General features: G+C 41.8%; 2 protein-coding genes across 6 annotated transcripts in view; one reads left to right on the top strand and one right to left on the bottom strand.

The window, feature by feature from the left end:
• USP13 (ubiquitin specific peptidase 13) overlaps window positions 1-23,689 on the top strand; it is a 133,834-nt gene that overhangs the window by 101,349 nt on the left and 8,796 nt on the right. For all 5 annotated transcript variants that reach the window (XM_044944435.2, XM_006054288.4, XM_044944430.2 and 2 more), the window contains 2 exons: window positions 713-879; window positions 3,175-3,328. In XM_044944435.2, the coding sequence (XP_044800370.1) occupies window positions 713-879; window positions 3,175-3,328 (321 nt within the window). The remainder of the gene's footprint in view (window positions 1-712; window positions 880-3,174; window positions 3,329-23,689) is intronic.
• The window catches only part of PEX5L (peroxisomal biogenesis factor 5 like), a 318,150-nt gene continuing 311,813 nt past the window's right edge, over window positions 17,353-23,689 (bottom strand). The window contains exon 15 of the mRNA XM_025287935.3: window positions 17,353-17,709. Within this exon, the coding sequence (XP_025143720.1) occupies window positions 17,688-17,709 (22 nt within the window). The 3' untranslated portion in view covers window positions 17,353-17,687. The remainder of the gene's footprint in view (window positions 17,710-23,689) is intronic.

The following is a 23,689-nucleotide window of genomic DNA, read 5'->3' as shown; positions in this document are numbered from 1 at the left end:
GCATTTCCCTAATGGCTAATGATGAATGCCTTTTCATATGCATATTGACCAATTAGGTATCTTTGGAGAAATATCTATTCATATGCTTTGCCTTTTTTTAATGAGGTTAGTTGTCTTTGTATTTTTGGGTTTGAAGAGCTCTGGATATAGTTACCTTATGGGATATATGGTTTACAAATACGTTCTTCTGTTGTATGGGTTATCTTTTCACTTTCTTGATAGTTTCCTTTTGTCTATTTTTTTTCTTTTGTCACTTTGTGCTTTCGGTGTTGTATCTAGAAAACCATTGCCTAACCCAAGGTTACAAAGATTTTCTTATATGCTTTCTTGTAAGAGTTTTGTAGTTTTAGCTTTTACATTTAGGCCAGTGATCCATCTGGAGTTAATTTTTGCATATGATGTGAGGTAGGGATCCAAATTTATTCTTTTGCATGTGGATATGTAGTTGTCCCAGCACCATTTGTTGAAAAGACTGTCCTTTCCCCACTGAATGGTCTCAGTACCCTTGTTGAAAATCAGTTGACCGTTGATATGTAGGGTTATATCTGAACTCTGAATTCTATTAGGCTATTGATCTGTATGTTTGTTCTTATGCCAGTTTTAGACTGTCTTGATTATTGTAACTTTAGGTATTTTTTCTTGTTAGCTCTAAAGAGTTGTTTATTTCAAGACCTGAAAAAGGAAAGGGCCTGAGTGTGATTCTTTTCTCCAGATTTTGCTGAACCTCTGACCATGCCTGGTTATGGAGGAGCAGCTTCTGCTGGGGCCTCTGTTTTTGGTGCTACTGGATTGGATAACCAACCTCCGGAAGAAACTGTAGCTATCATTACCTCCATGGGATTCCATCGAAATCAGGCTATTCAGGCCCTGCGAGCAACGGTAAGCACGAGAGACCACGTGAACCCCTGCCTCTTCTGTTTTGTCAGTGGCAACTGAAACTTTCCAGTGTCCTCTGATCATTTTGAATCATGTCTGTCTCTCACCCACTATAGCCCAGAAAGGTTTATTTGCATGTAGTATGCTACTGCTGCTACTGCTAAGTCACTTCAGTTGTGTCCGACTCTGTGCGACCCGGTAGATGGGAGCCCGCCAGGCTCCCCCATCCCTGGGATTCTCCAGGCAAGAACACTGGAGTGGGTTGCCATTTCCCTCTCCAATGCAGGAAAATGAAAAGTGAAAGTGAAGTCGCTCAGTCATGTCCGACCCTCAGCGACCCCATGGACTGCAGCCCTCCAGGCTCCTCCATCCATGGGATTTTCCAGGCAAGAGTACTGGAGTGGGGTGCCATCGCCTTCTCCGTGCATGTAGTATATATAATGCTAAAATAAATGATTGAGGGAAACATACAGAGGTTTTAAGAGTAAGGATATTTTTAAAAAGCAAGGGAGGTAATACAATGGAGGTAAGATAATCCAGCTGAAAGACACTCTGTGTCCTCTTAATGTTTATTAGCATGAGGTCAGAGACTTTACTTGGAGCTTGCTTGTGGCCTTAGAGGAAGGAGGGATGCTTGAGATCCTGTGTTCAATAAGGCATTTCTTCAGGAGAAATTGTGTTTTTCTGATACCAAGATCTTGGAGCGTTCTCTCTTAAAAGTCCTCATGGAGAAGTCTCTTTGGAATTCTCTGCTTCTGTTTCTCTCTGTGGAGAGAGAAGTTTTATCAAGTATTCGTGAAGTCCTGATAATATCAGGAAAGATGGAACCAGGAAATTGGAGGGTAGACAGAAGCCTACCTCTTGCAGTGCAGACATCAGGAGATCAGCCCTGGGATTTCTTTGGAAGAAATGATGCTAAAGCTGAAACTCCAGTACTTTGGCCACCTCATGAGAAGAGTTGACTCATTGGAAAAGACTCTGATGCTGGGAGGGATTGGGGGCAGGAGGAGAAGGGGATGACAGAGGATGAGATGGCTGGATAGCATCACTGACTGGATGGATGTGAGTCTGAGTGAACTCTGGGAGTTGGTGATGGTCAGGGAGACCTGGTGTGCTGCGATTCATGGGGTCGCAAAGAGTTGGACACGACTGAGCGACTGAACTGAACTTTTTTTTTTTTCACACCATAATCCATTTTTTGAGGGCTTCCCTGGTGGCTCAGTGGTAAAGCCTGCCAATTCAGGAGACCTGGGTTCGATCTCTGGGTTGGGAAGTTCCCCGAGAGGAGAAAATGGCAACCCACTCCAGTACTCTTGGCTGGGAAAATCCATGGACAGAGGAGCCTGCTGGGCTACAGTCCAAGGGATCAAGATTGCAAGCGTTGGACATGACTTAGTGACTAAACCACTAGAACCAATCCATTTTTGAGTGGATATCTGCTCCTGAGTTCTTGCCATCCTGACTGGGCTCTGATGGGGCCCCTTGCTGAGGTCACAGAGGCTCTCAGCTGGCTCCGGACAGTTTGGCTGGAACAATCTGTTTCCCTTTAAAATGCTTGAAATGTTTCAACTGGAGTTTGTTATACTCAGTGTGCTTGTTTATGCCCCAATTATTTTACTTGCTTGACTGTTTAATTGAAGATTTTGTCTACATCTAAACAAATTGTTTAACTCATCAGTAATGTCACAAAGGGGATTGACGGAAATGCTTTTATGGTCCATTGATTTGAATTACATGGAGTTCAGTTGAAAATAATGTAACTTAACTAACCAGTGTTGTCTTTGTTAATCAAGGCATCAATCTTATCTCTGCTGCAGTTCAATCACTCTGCTGACATTTAGGAGAAGAGGCTCTGACCTGGTACCCATGTTAGCTTCCCTCCACCCTGCATGGTTATCTGCACAAAATGCAGTTGGTGGAGAAGGTAGCATTGTAGTTAGTGTGGCTTTGGAAAGAGCCGCAGTAAGACAGATGCCATTCTCTTTGGCCTTCAGCCTCTCATCATTATCAGCATCAGCTCGCAGAAATGCTGAGCTAGGACTGATATAACTTTGGAATGCTGACCTGCTGCTCTGAACTGTTTTCCAGCGAATCCAATTACAGACCTTAGTTGAGAGACTTGCAGAATGTCCATGGAAAGTGCATTTCATAGACAGGGTCAGAGCCTCTTACTCAGAGCCACTTAGGACTAATGAATTTAGGCCTACTGCCCTGTCTGCTTGACATCCTGGTTCAAACGGTCAGGATATAATGAGGCCCCGCGACAGCATACATTGTAAAAATGTTTTGTTTTATCAGAATAGTAACCTGGAAAGAGCACTGGATTGGATCTTTAGCCACCCTGAGTTTGAGGAGGACAGTGACTTTGTGATCGAGATGGAGAATAACGCCAATGCGAACATCGTTTCTGAGGCCAAACCTGAAGGACCTAGAGTCAAGGATGGATCTGGAAGTAAGTTCTTGCCTCAGGGATTGCTCAGGGGGTTGTGGAACATTCTCTTCACGCCCTTCCCTCCCACTCCTGTGTGTTGACATCTTTAAAGTGAAAGTGAAGTTGCTCAGTCGTGTCTCTTTGCGACCCTATGGACTGTAGCCTACCAGGCTCCTCCGTCCATGGGATTTTCCAGGCAAGAGTACTGGAGTGGGTTGCCATTTCCTTCTCCAGGGGATCTTCCCAACCCAGGGATTGAACCTGGGTATCTGCACTGTAGGCAGACGCATTTACCGTCTGAGCCACTAGGGAAGTCTGCCATCATTCAAACCTTAGCACAGATCCCAGCTTCTCATAAATGGTGCTGCTGCTGCTCCTGCTAAGTCGCTTCAGTCGTGTCTGACTCTGTGCGACCCCATAAACGGCAGCCCACCAGGCTCCCCCGTTCCTGGGATTCTCCAGGCAAGAACGCTGGAGTGGGTTGCCATTTCCTTCTCCAATGCAGGAAAGTGAAAGTGAAGTCGCTCAGTCGTGCCCGACTCTTAGGGACCCCATGGACTGCAGCCCACCAGGCTCCTCCGTCCATGGGGTTTTCCAAGCAAAAGAGTACTGGAGTGGGGTGCCATTGCCTTCTCCGCATAAATGGTGCACTTGGCCACTTCTCTTGGGCCAGGGTGACCTGGGGGAGTCTTGGCAGACTCAGGGATGCCACCTGGTGTGTGCGCCTCACTTTAGCGCTAGCTCTGACTTGCTCTGTGCTTTGAGGTGAAATTCCATTGTAGGCCATGAACACTTTTGTCCCAAAGAGAGCTGTTATTTTCGTGGTAACATTTTTGAAGAGTTGAAAAGCAGTCTTATATGCTTGACCGTATCGTTGCTCATACCTCCTCCTGATCATTTTCTGAAGGGCTGTCAGGTCAGGAAGAACTTCTGTGGTGCATGTGGTGCCCTCCATCAGCAAACACTTATATGTGCCACCCTGTGCTGAGCACGGCTCTAAGCACTTTCCCTAGACACTCATTTAATCCTCACCACACCCATTTTACAGGTAAGGAAACAGAGGCATAGAAAGATTAGGTAACCTTGCCCAAGATCACATAGTTCTTCAGAGGTAGAGTCAAGATTCAAAGTCAGAATCCATGTTCCTGCCTACTCTGTACCCTATCTCTCGGGCTCTCCTTCCCTACAGGATTGGATCCTGGCAGCCAGCACCCCCTGCCGTCAGGTCCCAGCCAGCTCGTATCTCGGTGTTGTTTCCTCTGCACTCCCCAGACCTACAGCTCATGGGCCTGGTATGGTAGCCACACCACTCAGTGGTCCTCGTCCCTCTTCTCCTTACCCCTAGGCCTTCATTCAGGCTAACCCTTAGATGCAAACTGCCTCTTCTTTCCCATCACGGCTTGCTAAAATCCTCATCATTATTCAGAACTTGGCCACAGGTTCCATTTCTCTGGGCCATTTCCCCAGGTTCTTCTCGTAATCAGTCGCTCCTTACCTCACATGCTGCTGACAATTCTACCAACATTAACAGTCCTTCACTCACGTCATGTTTAGTCCTCATGGGACCCCTGTGAGGTGGGCACCGGGATTATGCTGCAGATGAGGAAACTGAGGCAGAGAGGGCAAAGTAACTTGCCAAGCTCGCTGTGCTGATGAGAAGTAGACCCAGAACCCCGCCCCCTCAGGCAGCCTGCCTGCAGAGCCTGTGCCCGTAGCTCCTGTAACGGGGTGTTTGCTTTTCTTATTAGAGGTATCAGGTTCATCTTGAGATAAAATTAGTTGTGTAAATACCTGTGTCTCCCAGCTGACAGGGAGCTGGTGGGGGACAGAGGCTGTTTCACTTTTATAGAGCTTGTGGTGTCCGGTGCATAGAAAGTACCAACAAAATAATAATTGTATCTAATTAAATTCACCATAACAGCATTTGTTCCTATAATGGTATGACATGTAGTTTCATGGTCTTACCAGACCTAACACGTGTGCATTGATAAGGCTCTAGAGACAGAGAGCGGGAGGGAAATTTCCTTCTTCTTTTATATAAAACGGGTATTTCTTCACTGAAACTGTGTTAATGCGACTAGATAAAAAAAGGATGAGCTGTAGTTGTCCCAACTTCCAACCTGTCTAAAGGGGCTTGTGTTACTTTTTGGAAATCACTGCACTGCCTGGCCTAAAATATTAAAAGCTGTTACGGACAAGTTACTCAATAATTCACGAGCAGGATTTATTATGTGTTCCGTGTCCATTGGTTCACCGCTTCCTTGATTTTCTGTAATGGACTTTTCTTTAGGATGGTGAGTTCTTGCAGAAGGAATAAACCACAAGATGGGGCCCTTGTAATGCTGCCAAGGTATTTGGCTGCAGAGGGAGGGAGAGTCTGATATTAGGGTTTCCAGTCTTCTGATGGAGCTTGGACGGACCAACCACTCTCTCAGAGATGGTCATTAATGATACAGAACAGCCACATCCTCTCCTCGGGCTTACTGAATTCAGAGTGACCTGCACATATTCCTGGTTTTTGAGTCGCATCCTTGAATAGGATTTCATGAAGTTTTTAAACACCTTTGAATTTAAAGGTGCTCTGGGCCAAACTCTGTGGCTCTCACTCCTCTTCACTTCCAAATTTAGCAATTATGGTTGAGTGTGGGGAAGGAGACAGTGATGCACTATGAAAAAGCACATGGAGGATATGCAGAATCTAAGGGCAGTAGGAGGAGAAAAATTTAGTTATAAAAGATGCATAAACCACCCTAACTCATCAAATGCATTCTGCGTGGGATTTTGTAGAAGAACAGATGCTCTTCAAGTAGCCTTTCCAGCACTGTGTCTGGCCCCTGGGAGGTGATGAGCAAATGAATGACTGAATGGAGAAGTGCATGCCACGTGGTGGTCCAGGGGTTGTTTGCTGCCCCCACTGAGTGCTGCCTGGAGGAACCAGCAGTGGACTGCTGCATTCTGTTGCCGAAACCACAGGAAAGGGAAGAATGACATCTTTTTCTTCGCTGCATTAGCATCTGAACGCATGTTGGTCACTTTTCTTGTTTCCCTTTTCCAAAAATTAACATTTATGTTATTTGTTCTTCCAATGAAAAGGATGTATAATAACTTTAGCAACTTGAGAAAATTCAGATCTATGAAAAGAGGAAAATGATAATTACAATCCTACTAGCCAGTCATAACCCAGTTACTGTTAAATATTTTGTGTATATCTTTTAGATCTTTCTTGGCAAAAAAATAAAAATGAATATAAAAATATATATTTATAGAAATATAGCATTATATTCTATACATGATATCTTTAAAATACTGAAAGTTAATTTACAATATATTAGTTGCAGGTGTACAGCATAGTGATTCAGTATTTTTATAGCTGATATTCCATTTATAGTTATTACAAAATAATGACTATATTTCACTGTGGTGTACATTATAGCCACTATTCATGCTATTTTATAGCCTGCTCATTCCCTAGCTGTGGGTATACATTATGTAAATCCAGGTCATTGAACATATATTAATATTCAGTTGTACCATAATATATATACCTAATTCTAGGCCAGCTAGCTATTATTTAAATAAAAAACAATTTCAGAAAGAGTTTTAAATAACAGGGTTATTTGCACATTCAGAAGGTGTTGGCAGTGATTTTTAAATAACACATTATTCTTAAAGAGTGAATTCCGTTCACAGAAGTATAAGAAATGCTTCTTTCAGTCTCTATCCAGGTAACAAACATTTGTTCAACATTTAAGTTTCTTTCATTTCTTCCCTCCTCCACTCCACTCCCTTCTTTTTTTTTTTGTTAAAAATAATGCTGTAATGAATATTCTTGAGCTCTTCCTTCTTCTTTTTTTTTAAAGTTACTTTTAAAAAATTATTTATTTCTTTGCTGCACCGGGTCTTATTTGCAGCACACCAACTCTTTAGCAGTAGCATGCCAACTCTTCTTAATTGTGAGTTTCCTGACCAGGGATTGAACCCCCGGGCCCCCTGATTCAGAGGCTTGGAATCTTAGCCATTAGACCACCAGGGTAGGCCCTCCTTTACTATGTCTTTAGGGTGAGTTTCTGGAAGTGGAGTTTTGGAGTCAAATGTGTGTTTTGAGATGTGAATACAGGTGATTGCTTCACTCCCCTCAAACACAGCCGTGAGCTCCTCTCCCACCCTTCCCAGCAGTGCTGTCGGCCCCGCACTCTTCACATTTTTCATATCCTTATTGCCTAGTTGTTTTTCTTCTTGTGTTAATTGCTTCCTCACTTCCTTTGCCCATTGCCCATTTTTATTGAAGTGTTTAGATATTTTTTTTTTATTGATTTGTTTGACAGTTTCAAGTATTGTAAATTATACCTCGTAGCTTTATAGTATTGAGTTTTTCTGGCAGAAACATGTTTTCCTTTGCTTCATCTCCCCTTTCTCCTGCCCCTGAAGCTATATGGTTTTCCATATAGTTGTATGTGTTTCTGGTTTAGTTACTTCTCAGAATTACATATTCTGTGGTGTTGTTCAGTCACTCAGTCGTGTCTGACTCTTTGTGACCCTATGGACTTGCAGCATGCCAGCCTTCCCAGTCTTTCACCATCTCCCAAAACTTGCTCAGACTTATGTCCATTGAGTTGGTGGTGCCATCCAACCATCTTATCTTCTGTCGCCCTTCTCCTGCCATCAGTCTTTCCCAGCATCAGGGTCTTTTCCAATGAGTTGGCTCTTTACATCAGGTAGCCAAAGTATTGGAGCTTAAGCTTCAGCAGTAGTCCTTCCAGTGAACATTCAGGGTTGATTTCCTTTAGGATTGACTGGTTTGATCTTCTTGCAGTCCAAGGGACTTTCAAGAGTCTCCTCCAGTACCACAATTCAAAAGTATCAATTTTTTGGCGTTCAGCTTTTCTTATGGTCCAACTCACATCCATACATGACTACTGGAAAAACCATAGCCTTGACTAGACGGACCTTTGTTGGCAAGTGATGTCTCTGCTTTTTAATATGATGTCTAGGTTTGTTGTAGCTTTTCTTCCAAGGAGCAAGCGTCTTTTAATATCATGGCTGCAGTCACCATCCACAGTGATTTTGGAAATAATCAAGAAAATAAGTCAGTCACTGTTTCCATTTTTTCACCATCTGTTTGCTGCAAAGTGATGGACCAGATGCCATGATCTTCGTTTTTGAATGTTGAGTTTTAAGCCAGCTTTTTCACTCTCCTCTTTCACTTTCATCAAGAAGCTCTTTAGTTCATCTTTGCTTTCTGTCATAAGGGTGGTGTCATCTGCATATCTGAGGTGATATGAAGAAATCAAGATTTCTCCCAGCAATCTTGATTCCAGCTTGAGATTTATCCAGCCCAGCATTTCTCCTGATGTACTCTGCATATGAGTTAAATAAGCAGGGTGACAATATACAGCCTTGACGTACTCCTTTCCCAATTCTGAACCAGTCGTTGTTCCATGTCTGGTTCTAACTGTTGCTTCTTGACCTGCATACAGGTTTCTCAGGAGGCAGGTAAGGTGGTCTGGTATTCCCATCTCTTTAAGAATTTTCCACAGTTTGTTGTGATCCACACAGTCAAAGGCTTTAGTGTAGTCCATGAAGCAGAAATAGATGTTTTTCTGAAATTTGCTTGCTTTTTTTTGTGGTCCAATGATGTTGGCAATTTGATCTCTGGTACCTCAGCCTTTTCTAAATCCAGCTTCTACATATGGAAGTTCTTGGTTCACGTACTATTGAGCTTAACTTGAAGGATTTTGAGCATTACCTTGCTAGCATGTAAAATGAGTGCAGTTGTGTGGTAGTTTGAACATTCTTTGGCATTGCCCTTCTTTGGGATTGGAATGAGAACTGACCTTTTCCAGTCCTGTGGCCACTGATGAGTTTTCCAAATTTGCTGGCATATTGAGTGCAGCACTTTCACAGCATCATCTTTTAGTACTTGAAATAGCTCAACTGGAATTCCATCACCTCCACTAGCTTTGTAATAATGCTCCCTAAGGCTCGCTTGACTTCACACTCCAGGATGTCTGGCTCTACATGAGTGATCACACCATCGTGGTTTTTCAGGTTATTAGAACCTTTTTTGTATAGTTCTTCTGTGTATTCTTGCCATCTCTTCTTAATATCTTCTGCTTCTGTTAGGTCGATACTGTATCTACCTTTTTTTGTGCCCATCTTTGCATGAAATGCTCCCTTGGTATCTCCAGTTTTCTTGAAAAGATCTGTAATCTTTTCCATTTTGTTTTCCTCTGTCTCTTTGCATTGTTCACTGAGGAAGGCTTTTTATCTCTCCTTGCTATTCTTTGAAACTCTGCATTCAGATGGGTATATCTTTCCTTTTCTCCTTTATCTTTTGCTTCTCTTCTTTTCTCAGCTATTTGTAAGTCCTCCTCAGACAACCATTTTGCCTTTCTGCGTTTCTTTTTCTTGGGGATGGTTTTAATCACTGCCTCCTATACTAATATTATGAACCTTCATCCATAGTTCTTTAGGCACTCTTATCAGATCTAATCCCTTGAATCTAGTTGTCACTTCCACTGTATAATCATAAAGGATTTGATTTAGGTCATACCTGAATGGCCTATTGTTTTCCCTATTTCTTCAATTTAAGTCTGAATTTTGCAATAAGGAGTTCATGGTCTGAGCCATAGTCAACTCCTGGTCTTGTTTTTGCTGACTGTATAGAGCTTCTCCATCTTCCTGCAAAGAAGATAATCAATCTGATTTTGATATTGACCATCTGATGATGTCCGTGTGTAGACTTGTCTCTTGTGTTGTTGGCAGAGGGTGTTTGTTTATGACCCTTGTGTTCTCTTGGCAAAACTCAGTTAGCCTTTGCCCTGCTTCATTTTGTACTCCAAGGCCAAACTTGCCTATTACTCCAGGTATCTCTTGATTTCCTACTTTTCATTCCAATCCCCTATGATGAAAAGGACAACTTTTTTTGGTGTTAGTTCTAGAAGGTCTTGTAGGTCATCATAGAACTATTTACTTTCAGCTTCTTTGGCATTAGTTGTTGGGGCATAGACTTGGATTACTGTGATATTGAATGGTTTGCCTTGAAAATGAACAGAGATCATTTTGTCATTTTTGAGGTTGCACCCAAGTACCGCATTTCAGACTCTTCTGTTGACTATGAGGACTACTGCATTTCTTCTAAGGGATTCTTGCCCACAGCAGTAGATATAATGGTCATCTGAATTAAATTTGCCCATTTCCATTCATTTTAGTTCGCCGATTCCTAAAATGTTGATGTTCACTGTTGCCATCTTCTGTTTGACCACTTCCAGTTTACCTTAATTGATTGATCTAACATTCCAGGTTCCTATGCAATATTGTTCTTTACAGCGTCAGATTTTACTTTCACCATGAGATACATTCACAGCTGGGCATTGTTTCTGCTTTGGCCCATCCTCTTCATTTCTTCTGGAGCTATTTCTCTGCTCTTCTCCAGCAGCATATTGGACATTACTGACCTAGGGGGTTCATTCTTTAGTGTCATATCTTTTTGCCTTTTCATACTGTTCATGGGACACTCAAGCCAAGAATGATGAAGTGGTTTGTCATTCCCTTCACCAGTGGACCACATTTTGTCAGAACTCTCCACCATGACCCATCTGTCTTGGGTAGTTTCCTCCATTGCATGGCTCATAGTTTCATTAAGATGCACAAAGCTGTGATCAATTTGGTTAGTTTTCTGTGATTGTGGTTTTATCTCTGTCTGCCCTTTGATGGATGAGGATAAGAGGCTTGTGCAAGCTTCCTGATGAAGGAGGGACTGGCTGGCTGTAGGGGAAACTGGGTCTTGCTTTGATGGGAAAGGCCATGCTTAGTAAATCTTTATTCCAATTTTCTGTTGATATATTTTCTAAACTGTTTCTCCTGAATTTTGAAAAGTTCCTGATCTTGCAGTTGGCCTTTCTGCAGGGATTTGATTAGAATTATATTGAATTCATAGGTTCCACTCAGAAAAATATGTATTCTTTATAGGTGAGTTGTTTACATTCTCAAGACATTGCTTTTAAATTTTATTTTGGTTGGTGAATTGGCTTGAATATTTGAGTTGGGGGTAATGAGGAAATTTTAAAGGTTTAGGTAATTTCTATTTAGGAGCAAAATGGAGAGCCCAAACAGACAAATCAAATAAAACCAACAACAGTTTTCAGGGTTCTTTTATAAGTAGTAGGATTGCTAAGCCAAACTTGTTTAAACAAAATGGTATGTGTTGTATCATAAAAGCTAGCAGGTCCCAGGAAGACTTGACTTTGGGCATGCCCTTGACTCCAGAACTCAAACCTTTTGTCTGGGTGTATCGTCTGCCTCTGTTTCCTTAGGGTTGGTTCCAGTCTTAAACAGGCCCTCCCTCATGGCCACAGGATGGCTGCCAATGCCTCTTACTATTGAATCTTTCCAGGTTATTATTCAGCAGAAAGAGTCTTGTCCCAGAGTTCTCTGCAGAGGTTCTGAGAATATGAGGGTCTGTCTTCAGGTAGTGCTAGTGGTAAAGAAACTGCCTGCCAATGAAGGGGACACAAGAGATGCGGGTTTGATCCCTGGGGTGGGAAGATCCCCTGGAGAAGGGCATGGCAACCCACTCTCTTTGCCTGGAGAATCCCATGGACAGAGGAGCCTTGCAGTTCCGACTCCTTTGTGACCCCATGGACTTTAGTCCGCCAGGCTCCTCTTGTGGCTACTGGGATGTGCTACAGCCTGTTAACTCTGAAAATAATGACATGGGAGGTGTTTGAACTGGAAAAACAGTGACTGGGATTAAAGAAGCACTTGCATCAAATTCTTCCTTTAGGGAATATGTTAATTAAAAATGTCTATTGTCATCTTTTTGAATGAGGAAGCAATGTCATTGCATGATGTTATCTAATTTGATTAAAAGGGTTCGTGCTTTCAACACTTGATGAAATAGTAGCTGTGCTTTACTGAATGTCTACTAAATGCCAGGCATTTCCTTTACTGATTTTTCCTGGCTCCTCACAGTGAGAAAGTGGTAGCTAATAAGATACCTACTTGCTTGTGGTAGGACCACTTTGTAATTCAGGTCTGGCTGATTTTGAAGGCTGCATTTTGTCCTTTGCCCCCCCTTGAGTCATCCTATTTCCAGTTTTCTAAATTGGAACACAGGCAGGAGCCTATTTTTCAGAAGACTATTTATGGTCATCTCTTACCTGTCTTAAGAGCTGTACTTAACTTTCTGTTGAGTTTTTAAAATTCTTAAGAAGTGGGAAATCAAGTCATCAGTCTGACCTATCTGGGCTCCTGCCATTTGCAAAATCATTTCTGTTTCTGTCTTGCACTTAATGAATGCTTAGTTTTTCTTTCTTTTTTTTTTAAGAACTCACTGATTGCCAATGTAATTAAAATGTGATTAGGCTGTGATTACTCAGAACCTGCTCCGGCTCCTTCAGCCACATCGCTCTAATGGTGCAGACATCTTCTGCTGCAGCTGAGAATTTTCCAGCAAGAAGAGCAGAGAGACATTTCATTTACATAATGGTGGGGCTCCCAACATTCAGAACTCCCCAAGGAATGCAGTCAGCATAGGAGCTGTAGAGGAGAGGCACAGCGGCTGGGAGGCTAAGCCCCGGTGGGCTCCTCAAAAGCCGCACACACTGAATACATCTGGATTCTCTTTCTCATCCTCTGTCAGCACCTGTGCTTTTCAGTGGTACTGTGGAAGTTTAAACTAATTTACACTGAAGTATAGATGGCCAGGAATTATTGAGCTTGGAGAAAAGTCTTTGCCACTTGTTGTTTTAGGCAGTATGACCATGAGAAGTCCAGGTGGATTGGTGATTTTGAGCTGGCTGGAGTTGGGGAGGCAATTTGTAGACCTTTTAAGATTCTGTCCATGTTATCAGTTACCTTAAGCTGCTATTGATTTACTCAAATCCTCCTTTCTCTCTTTTTGGGAATTGAATAGTTTTCTAAAAGCTCCAGATCCACTCCTTGCCCCCCAGCACACACCGTGGGTCTTTTCTCAGAGCAGGAATGAGGGAAACCAAGCAGTTGAAGGTAGGGAGATTGCAGATGTAGGATGCTTGTGAGTCAGATGCTGGTAAGTTGGGAATGACATTTTCCCTTCTGTTGTGAGGGATGGGTAATAACACACATTATTCAAGTTGGGGAGACTCAGCTGGAAAATTCAGTCTCGGTTTCTCATCCGAAGGCTGCAGAGCACCCGGGGTCTTGGAGTCTGTCCCAGGGAGGTTTTGCTGTTTCTGTATTCTGGGGAGATATCTGTGTACTGTCAGTCATGTGCGGCTCTTTGCGATCCGTGGACTGTAGCCCACCAGGCTCCTCTGTCCTGGGGATTTCCAGGCAAGAATACTGGAGTGCGTTGCCATTTCCTTCTCCAGGGAATCTTCCCAACCCAGGGATTGAACTCACGTCTCTTGCATTGACAGATAAGTTGTTTACTGTCTGAGCTACCATGGAAGCCCTGTGTTCTGAGCACTCTGTAAACAGACTAAATAATGTGTCCTGCCCTCACAATCTCATGCTTTTTAAGTAGATATACATGCTTAAATGATTTATAAAATGTAAATTAATTGCACTCCTGAATCTAGCATTGCTTTTGGTCATTATGTGTTGTTGAACTATAGTTTTCAAAAAAGTAAAATGACTGTCAGGTACATGAAAACTGAACCTACAGACAGATTTTATTTGATTTATTAGGGAACCAGTTAGTTGTTATTACTGATTCAAAAGCATCTGAAAAGATGCTTTTAGAATATTTAAAGATAATTTGATGGCTGAGTTAGATGTATAATTAGTGTCTATGAGGATCATAACTCCTGGAAGTTATAGGTGTTGGCAGAAGAAAAATCTCAGAACCTAAAAGTTGCAAGTTTTATTCAGGGAACCTACTGAGGACAGTATCATCTGAGGAATTCTCTGAAGACTTAAAGAAGTAGCCAAGGTATATATTAATAGGAGTATTTGCTGGAAGAAAAACATGTAGTTGAACATCAAAAGCTTACTGCTAATCACAAAGAAAACATATCTCGAGTTAATGATCGTAGTACTTTTCCATGTCGGGGAAGATGCAAGAGTCTTAGCTCACTGAAATCATTCCTTAGATATGAGTCTTAACTGTCTATCTAAGGTCAGTATCCAGAGTACAGAAAGGTTCCTGTTTTTTCTCCCTCCTGAATTCCCTGAGGCTGCACTGGGGTCATTGGCGGCCCCTGAAGGCTTGATCTTTGTAGAGCCGGAATGGCAGGAAGCATTCCCCGTCTACAGCGCCCCCTCCTGGTCACAGATATGATCTAGGGTTGGGAGGCATTTCATGACAAATTTGTCCCACTGTACTAGGAATTCTCATGCTTAGGTCAGATGGGGATTTCGTTGATAGGCCATTCAACAAGTTTTTTTTTTTTTTTTTTTTGAATTAGGCCCTGTTGATAACCTAAAATTCTATGGATTGTCTGTTGTACTAGTTTACCATCTAGGAAATTCTTTCCCTTATTGCTTCTTCCTATGTCTTGTTGTTCAGTCACTCAGTTGTGTCCGACTCTTTGCGACCCCATGCACTACAGCTCACCAAGCTTCCCTGTCCTTCACTATCTCCCGGAGTTTTTTCAAACTTATGCCCATTGAGTTGGTGATGCCATCCAACCATCTTATTTTGTGTTGCCCCCTTCTCCTCCTGCCTTCAATCTTTCCCACCATCAGGGTCTTTTCATCAGGTGGCCAAAGTATTGGAGCTTCAACATCAGCCTTTGCAATGAATACTCAGGATTGATTTCTTTTAAGATGGACTGGTTTGATCTCCTTGTTTTTCAAGGGGCTCTCAAGAGTCTTGTCCAGCACCACAATTTGAGAGCATCAATTTTTTGGCGCTCAGCCTTCTTTATGGTTCAACTCTCACATCTGTACATGACTACTGGAAAACCATAGCTTTGACTATACAGACCTTTGTTGGTAAAGTGATGTCTAGGTTTGTCATGGCTTTTCTTCCAAGGAGCAAGAGTCTTTTAATGTCGTGGCTCCAGGGCTTCCCTGATGGCTCAGCAGTAAATAATCTTCCTGTGATGCAGGAATTCCAGGAGATAAAGGTTCAGTCCCTCGGTTGGGAAGATCCCCTGGAGGAGGACATGGCAACCCACTCCAGTATTCTTGCCTGGAGAATCCCATGACAGAGGAGCCAGGCTGGCTACAGTCTATAAAGTTGCAGAGAATCAGATGAACTGAAGTGACTTAGCACACATGCAGTCACTGTCTACAGTGATTTTGGAGCCTGAGAAAATACAGTCTGTCACTGTTTGCGTTTTTTTCCCCATCTTTTTACCATGAAGTGATGGACCAGATGCCATGATCTTAGTTATTGGATGTTGAGTTTTAAGCGAACCTTTGCAGTCACCTATTTCACTTTCATCAAGAGGCTTTTTAGTTCATCTTCGCTTTCTGCCATAAGGGTAGTGTCATCTGCATATTTGAGGTTATTGATATTTCTCCCTGCCATCTTGATTCCAGCTTCATCCAGCCTGGCATTTTGCATGATGTACTCTGCATATCAGTTAAATAAGCAGGGTAACAATATATAGCTTTGACATACTCCTTTCCCAGTTTGGAACCAGTCTATTATTCCATGTCCAGTTCTAACTCTTGCTTCTTGACCTGCATACAGGTTTCTCAGGAGGCAGGTAAGGTGGTCTGGTATCCCAACTCTTTAAGAATTCTACACAGTCAAAGGCTTTAGTGTAGTCAATGAAGCAGAAGTATATGTTTTTCTGGAATTCCCTAGTTCTTTTTATGGTCCAACAGATGTTGGCATTTTGATCTCTGGTTCCTGTGCCTTTTCTAAGTCCAGTTTCTACATCTGGAAGTTCTCAGTTCATGTACTGTTGAAGCCTAACTTCAAAGATTTTGAGGATTACCTTGCTAACATGTCAAATGAGAACAATTGTGTAGTAGTTTGAATGTTCTTTGGCATTGCCCTTCTTTGGGATTGGAATGAAATCTGACCTTTTCCAGTCCTGTGGCCACTGCTGTGTTTTCCAAATTTACTGACATATTGAGTGTAGCATTTTAACAGCATCATCTTTTAGGATTTGAAATAGCTCATCTGGAATTCCATCACCTCCACTAGCTTTGTTTATAGTAATGCTTCCTCAGGCCTACTTGTCTTCACACTCCAGGATGTCTGGCTGGCTCTAGGTGAGTGACCACACCATTGTGTTTATCTGGGTCATTAAGACCTCTTTTTATACAGTTCTGTGTATTCTTGCCAGCTCTTCTTAATGTCTTCTGCTTCTGTTTGGTTCGTACCATTTCTGTCCTTTATTGTGCCCTTCTTTGCATGAAACGTTCCCTTGCTATGTCTAATTTTCTTGAAGAGATCTCTAGTCTTTCCCATTCTATTGTTTTCCCTTATTTCTTTGCACTGATCACTGAGGAAGGCTTTCTGCATTTCTTCTTCTTGGGGGTGATTTTGCTCATTGCCTCCTGTACAATGTTATAAACCTCTGTCTATAGTTCTTCAGGCACTTTGTCTATCAGATCTAATCCCACGAATCTATTTGTCCCATGTCTAGAGCTGTACTATTATGGTTATTCTATATAGAGTTATATATGTAATCAGTTACCTCAAGTTGTTTAGCCACCATTAATTTTGTCAGAGGCCTATTTTACACATCAGATAATGCAAGAGACAACAGTCTTATGAAATAGAATATCAGTAATATTTTTATTGTTCAGTCACTAAGTTGTGTTTGACTCTTTGTGACCTCATGGACTGTAGCATGCCACTATCTCCTGGGGCTTGCTCAGACTCATGTCCATTGAGTTGGCAATGCTGTCTAACCATCTCATCCTCTCCCACCCTCTTCTCCTTTTGCCTTAATCTTTCCCAGAATCAGGGTCTTTTTCAATGAGTTGGTTCTTCACATCAGGTGGCCAAGATATTGGAGCTTCAGCATCAGTCCTTCCAGTGAATATTAAGAGTTGATATCCTTTAGGATTAATTGGTCTGATCTCCTTGCTGTCCCAGGGACTCTCAAGAGTCTTCTCCAGTACCACAGTTTGAAAGCTTGAATTCTTCAATGCTCAGCCTTCTTTATGATCCAGCTCTCACATCTGTACATGATTCTTGGCAAAATCACCAGTAACATATCAGTAATATAGCTGATGACTTTAGTAAGGTCATAGTACAGTAGACAGAGATACAAAACAGTTTGAAACAACAAGGAGAGAACAAATGAAAATGATGATTAGTATAACTAGTGGCAGTCTGGATTACAATAAGCCATCAAGTCCAGGGTGGAGCCAGCTGGAGAAGCCAGATTCCAGAGGGATCAGGTAGAGAGGAAAAGATACATGTTTCATCTTCATTTTAGAAGGTATGCTTTATCAGCGTGTTGTAGGTCTCAGTTGTAGGTCTCTATTAGCATAAGAGGAAAGTTTTTCTGGAAAACAAAAATTAAAAGCCATGAATACTTTGGACAAAAAGTCATAAAAGTATAAATTGTATTTATCAGTTCACTTGGTTCCATGTAATTAATTCCTGTTGATCTAGATGAAACCATCAGATTCTCCATTAGTTTTCAAATTTCTTACCCAGTTAATGGTACTATCTGAAAGTCATCAGCAACTTATATTGGTCAAAAAGTCCTTTTTATGGATCTTCTTGAAGTAATTCATTTTATAAAAGTATCAGAGTAAAACAATGACAAAAGACTCAAAATGGCATGGCTAAAGATATCACTACAATGCAGTTGACAAAAACTTGGTTATTTCTGGGACATGTGACATTTTAAGATAATAACTAGAATTAGACTGGTAGCATTATACCAGCACACACCAGATTTTTAGGAATTCCATATACTTTTGGAATATCTATATTAATGAACTTCAGTTCAGTCGCTCAGTCGTGTCCGACTCTTTGTGACCCCATGAATCTCAGCATGCCAGGCCTCCCTGTCCATCACCAACTCCTGGAGTTCACCCAAACTCATGTGCATTGAGTCGGTGATGCCATCCAGCCATCTCATCCTCTGTCGTCCCCTTCTCCTCCTGCCCCCAATCCCTCCCAGCATCAGGGTCTTTTCCAGTGAGTCAGCTCTTTGCATGAGGTGGCCAAAGTATTGGAGTTTCAGCCTCAGCATCATCCTTCCAATGAACACCCAGGACTGATCTCCTTTAGGATGGACTGGTTGGATCTCCTTGCAGTCCAAGGGACTCTCAAGAGTCTTCTCCAGCACCACAGTTCAAAAGCATCAATTCTTCGGTGCTCAGCTTTCTTCACAGTCCAACTCTCACATCCATACATGACCACTGGAAAAACCATACCCTTGACTAGATGGACCTTTGTTGGCAAAGTAATATCTCTGCTTTTTAATATGCTACCTAGGTTGGTCATAACTTTCCTTCCAAGGAGTAAGCGTCTTTTAATTTCATGGCTGCAATCACCATCTGCAGTGATTTTGGAGCCCCCCAAAATAAAGTCTGACACTGTTTCCACTGTTTCCCCATCTATTTCCCATGAAGTGATGGGACCAGCTGCCATGATCTTTGTTTTCTGAATGTAGAGCTTTAAGCCAACTTTTTCACTCTCCTCTTTCACTTTCATCAAGAGGCTTTTGAGTTCCTCTTCACTTTCTGCCATAAGGGTGGTGTCATCTGCATATCTGAGGTTATTGATATTTCTCCCGGCAATCTTGATTCCAGCTTGTGCTTCTTCCAACCCAGAGTTTCTCATGATGTACTCTGCTTATAAGTTAAATAAGCAGGGTGACAAGATACAGCCTTGATGTACTCCTTTTCCTATTTGGAACCAGTCTGTTGTTCCATGTCCAGTTTTAACTGTTGCTTCCTGACCTGAATATAGGTTTCTCAAGAGGCAGGTCAGGTGGTCTGGTATTCCCATCTCTTTCAGAATTTTCCACAGTTTATTGTGATCCACACAGTCAAAGGCTTTGGCATAGTCAATAAAGCAGAAATAGATGTTTTTCTGGAACTCTCTTGCTTTTTCCATGATCCAGCAGATGTTGGTAATTTGATCTCTGGTTCCTCTGCCTTTTCTAAAACCAGCTTGAACATCTGGAAGTTCACGGTTCACGTATTGCTGAAGCCTGGCTTGGAGAATTTTGAGCATTACTTTACTAGCGTGTGAGATGAGTGCAATTGTGCGGTAGTTTGAGCATTCTTTGGCATTGCCTTTCTTTGGGATGGAATGAAAACTGACCTTTTCCAGTCCTGTGGCCACTGCTGAATTTTCCAAATTTGCTGGCATCTTTCAGGATTTGGAATAGCTCAACTGGGATTCCATCACCTCCACTAGCTTTGTTTGTAGTGATGCTTTCTAAGGCCCACTTGACTTCACATTCCAGGATGTCTGGCTCTAGGTGAGTGATCACACCATCTTACCCACATAATATAACCTAAGGTTTATCACCACTTATTTGACTATGTCTTCCTATGTAATTTAACATACCAATTGAACCTAATTACTTTGGGTTGTTTCAGGGGCCCTTGGAATCATCTCAAAGTTACCTAGAGGTCAAAAGAACTTTGTCAAAGAAATTAAAAGGTTTTAAAACACTTGGTCAGATAGGATCATAGGTTAGTGTGAAGCAATACTTATTCATTGAACCAAAGTGACAATAAAAGATTTGAAAGGCAAATACAGAAAGTTACAACAGATTACTTAAAAGGTAAGGAAACTTTACAGTCTGCTATCAAAAGCAGATCAGTGTCCCAAGAATACTTTGGAGAGGGTGCCTGCAGTGGCTGATGGCTTAATCCTTACAGAACTGGAATCACATCAGCACAGGCAGACCTCATTTTAATGTGATTCTCAATGTTCGACAGACACTGTGGTTTTTTCCAAAGTGAAGGCTTGTGGCTGTGGCACATCAAACAAGTCTGTTGAAGCCATTTTTTCCAACAGCATTTGCTCACTTAGTATTTCTGTGTCACATTTTGGTAATTCTCACAATATTTCAGAGCCCCTGTGTCAGTAATATTCCCTGGAGAAGGGAAGGGCTGTGCACTCCAGTATTATGGCCAGAAGAATTCCGTAGACAGAGGAGTCTGGCAGGCTATGGTCCATGGAGTCACAAAGAATCAGACACAATTGAATGACTTTCACTTTCACCAGCAAAAAGATTACAACTTGCTGAAGGCTCAGATGATAGTTAGCATTTTTAACCCATAAAGTATTTTTAAATTAAGATATGCACATTTCTTTTTTAGACATATGCTATTGCATACTGAATAGGCTATAGTGTAATGTAAAACATAGTTTTTATTTATATGCACTGGGAAACCAAAAAACCAAAAAAAATTCATGTGACTTGCTTTATTTAGATAATTGCTTTATTGTGATAGCCTGGAACCAAACCCACAATCTCTATGAGGCATGCTTGTATATATTCCACCAGAGAGAACTTTTTGGTATCTTTGCCAGACAAAAATCTACAAGTTAACAAGTAACTTCACTAAGTGTGGAATCTTTAATCAGTAGTAAGTGGTGAGAGGAAGTAAGTGGTGAGAGGAAGTAAGTTCATTACCCTAGACTAGGGGTCTGCACATTTTTTTCTCTGAAGGTCCAGATAGTAAATGTTTTAGGCCTCATGGGCCTTACATTTGTCATCTCATATTTTTGCCCCCCCTCTTTTCTCCTTTCTCCCTGGCAGCACAGAAACAGGCTGTGGGCTGGATTCGTCCTATGTGGCATCATAGTATGCTGGTCCCTACCCTAGACAATCCTTGGGTGGCCATTTCTCCATATGGTACCGTCGGGGGAGTGTGTGATTTCCTCAGTTCTGTTTCGTTGCAACAAAAATTTGAAGCAATGGACAGACCAGTGTTACGGCTCTGTGTAGTTTCCTTGGATGGACCAGCATTACAGCTCTGTATTACAGCTCAGTTTTATTTAGAAAGTAAAGGAAAATACATCCTCAAGGTGTGAGGGCTGGCCAACCCAAAAGACGTGAAGAGAAGAGAAGCCCCTCCCACCCAATTTTTTACATGTTTTTTCCTCTTCCCCCGGGCCCGCCCTATGTAAATTGGGCTAGCCAGGAGGACTGTTTATCTGAGGTTGTCACTCCAATCCTCCTCAGACCTTCCTTTGTTCTATTTTTGCTGGCTTTTCCCTTCTTTGTCTTTTAGCCACTGCCATTCTGGACTCCTTTTTCCTATTCTAACTATCTAACAATACAGAAGAGCATTCTGCCTACCTCTTTTGCTTTCCAAGGTTGCATTTAATTTTCTTGACAATGCTTTCTTTTTCAAAGAGTAAAATCAAGTACAATCCCTTATTACTTTGGGTGGGGGTGGTAAAATTTAGATATTAAAAATTCTTCATATTAGAAAGGCTGGGAACATGTTCCTAAATTCAGAAAAGGACAGGTTTGTTGGAAGAAGGAAGTGGGGACGAAGGATGCTAGTTTCAGATACTTTAATTCTGACTCGTTAGAGGGACTCCACTGGCCAGAGGTTGAACATGGTAGTTTAGGTAGTTTTGTCCAGTTCTTCTAGACAGTGTAAAAGTGTCCCTGTTGAAAGTCAATGACGACAAAAAATGTTTTATGTATTTATTTGGCTGGGCTGGGTCTTAGTTGAGGCATGCAGAATCTAGTACCCTGACCAGGAATTGAACTGGGCCTGCTGCATTGGGAGCACGGTGTCTTAGCCACTGGACCACCAGGGAAGTCTTGAAAGTCAACATTTTAAAAATGATTTACTTTGCTTTAAAATGCCTTTTCTAGCTACATAAAAAGGGGTCTCTACATTTTCTGAGAGTGTGATGATGCTGTTTTTTGGAGGGAGATCTCTGGCAACTGGGAGAAGAATCAGCAGTGGCTTCACTGTCTGGTTTATTCACCTTGACGTTCTGTTTGGAAACAGATATAAATTGAGATTTCTTACCTGTTGAATTTTTTCAAATTTATTGAGACTCTCTCTTTTGCTATTGGTTCCTAGCAGGAGGCCTTGAATAATGCATGGAGTGATTGCTTCTATTGATAAACACAGTTAATTTTAATTATAGGACTAAGATTTATGCTAATCTTTTTTCTGTGTTTTTATGATTTTGAGTATACATGTGAATTAATTGCTTTTAACTAAAGAGGGGAAAATGTCTTTTGGGGGCTTCAAGACATGTTTGGCTGTATTGGAGTGTGTGGGTTTGTTCTGTCTGTTTTGTTAACCTGCTGGGTTGTTGGTATCTGAGCAACATTTCACTGAAATCACCCTGGTTTATTGGAAAGTGCTCATTAAATATTTGGTTCATTTATTTTAAGGTGTTGTTTTGGGGCTTCCCTGGTGGCTCAGATGGTAAAGAATCCACCTGCAATGTGGAAGACCTGGGTTTGATCCCTGGGTTGGGAAGATCCCCTGGAGAAGGGAACGGCTACCCACTCCAGTATTCTTACCTGGAGAATTCCATAGACAGATAATCCTGGCAGGCTGTAGTCCATGGGGTCATAACTGGACTGAGTGACTCTCACACTTTGGGGGGGTCAGTTCCTTGTGAGGGATCATGTTCTTTCTTTATTTCATGAAGATTCTAAGAGGGTAGCCACCTAGTGCGAGATCAGCCCCAAATCTCTCAAACTGAAGATTTAGAATTTAATATAAAATTATTCCAAAGGAGCTTTAAAAACCAACCAGGGTCAAGGAACATGAAAAAGTTTCAGCTCATACTCACTCTTGTTTACCAGGAGGTGTGGGTTCTTAGTGACAGGGAACCCTGGGGACGGCAGACAAGGTCTCTGCATCACTAAGTGCCAGGCAAAATGATTATCATTCACAACTGTTCTTGTCTGTTTTCTGCTTCATACCTGTGATTTTTTGCTTTTGGATTTTTTGTTTGTTGGAGGGGAGGAGTTGTCAGTTAATGAGATAGCTAACAACAGAAACTTAGTTGATGATGGGAAAGGCAATCCTCTCTGATTCATTCCTTTTTAAATATCGCTGATTTATACCCCAATTTATACTTTTATAGGTGGTTTATGAAAAGATATAAAAACAAATCAGGACACGGGGTGCAGCAAGACATGCCTACTGCATGCTATGTACTGTTTTCTGTGCCTGGAATATTCCAGTAAACAAAACAGACATGTGAAATAAATATTTGGTAATTTTATAATAATAATAAAAAAAAACCCACCAACAAAACAAACTTATTGTCCTTATGGAGGACATAGCCTGGGGTAAAAGGAGATAGTGAGCAAATACACACATAACTATGTGATACGGTATTATTTTGAGCTCCATGGACAACAGTAAAGAAAGGTTGGGATGAGGGTGGGGTGGAAGGAGGGGAGGAGTCGCTATTTATAAGGAAGGCCTCTCTGAGATGACATTTGATCTGAGACCTCTATGAAGTGAGGAGTGGATCATGTGGCATCTGAAAGAAGAGCTCCAGGTTGAGGGAACAGT

Source organism: Bubalus bubalis, chromosome 1, assembly GCF_019923935.1.
Source record: "Bubalus bubalis isolate 160015118507 breed Murrah chromosome 1, NDDB_SH_1, whole genome shotgun sequence".
Lineage (NCBI taxonomy): Eukaryota > Metazoa > Chordata > Mammalia > Artiodactyla > Bovidae > Bubalus > Bubalus bubalis.
Note: the sequence above shows the minus strand (reverse complement) of the source record. Positions and strands in the feature narration are given on the sequence as shown.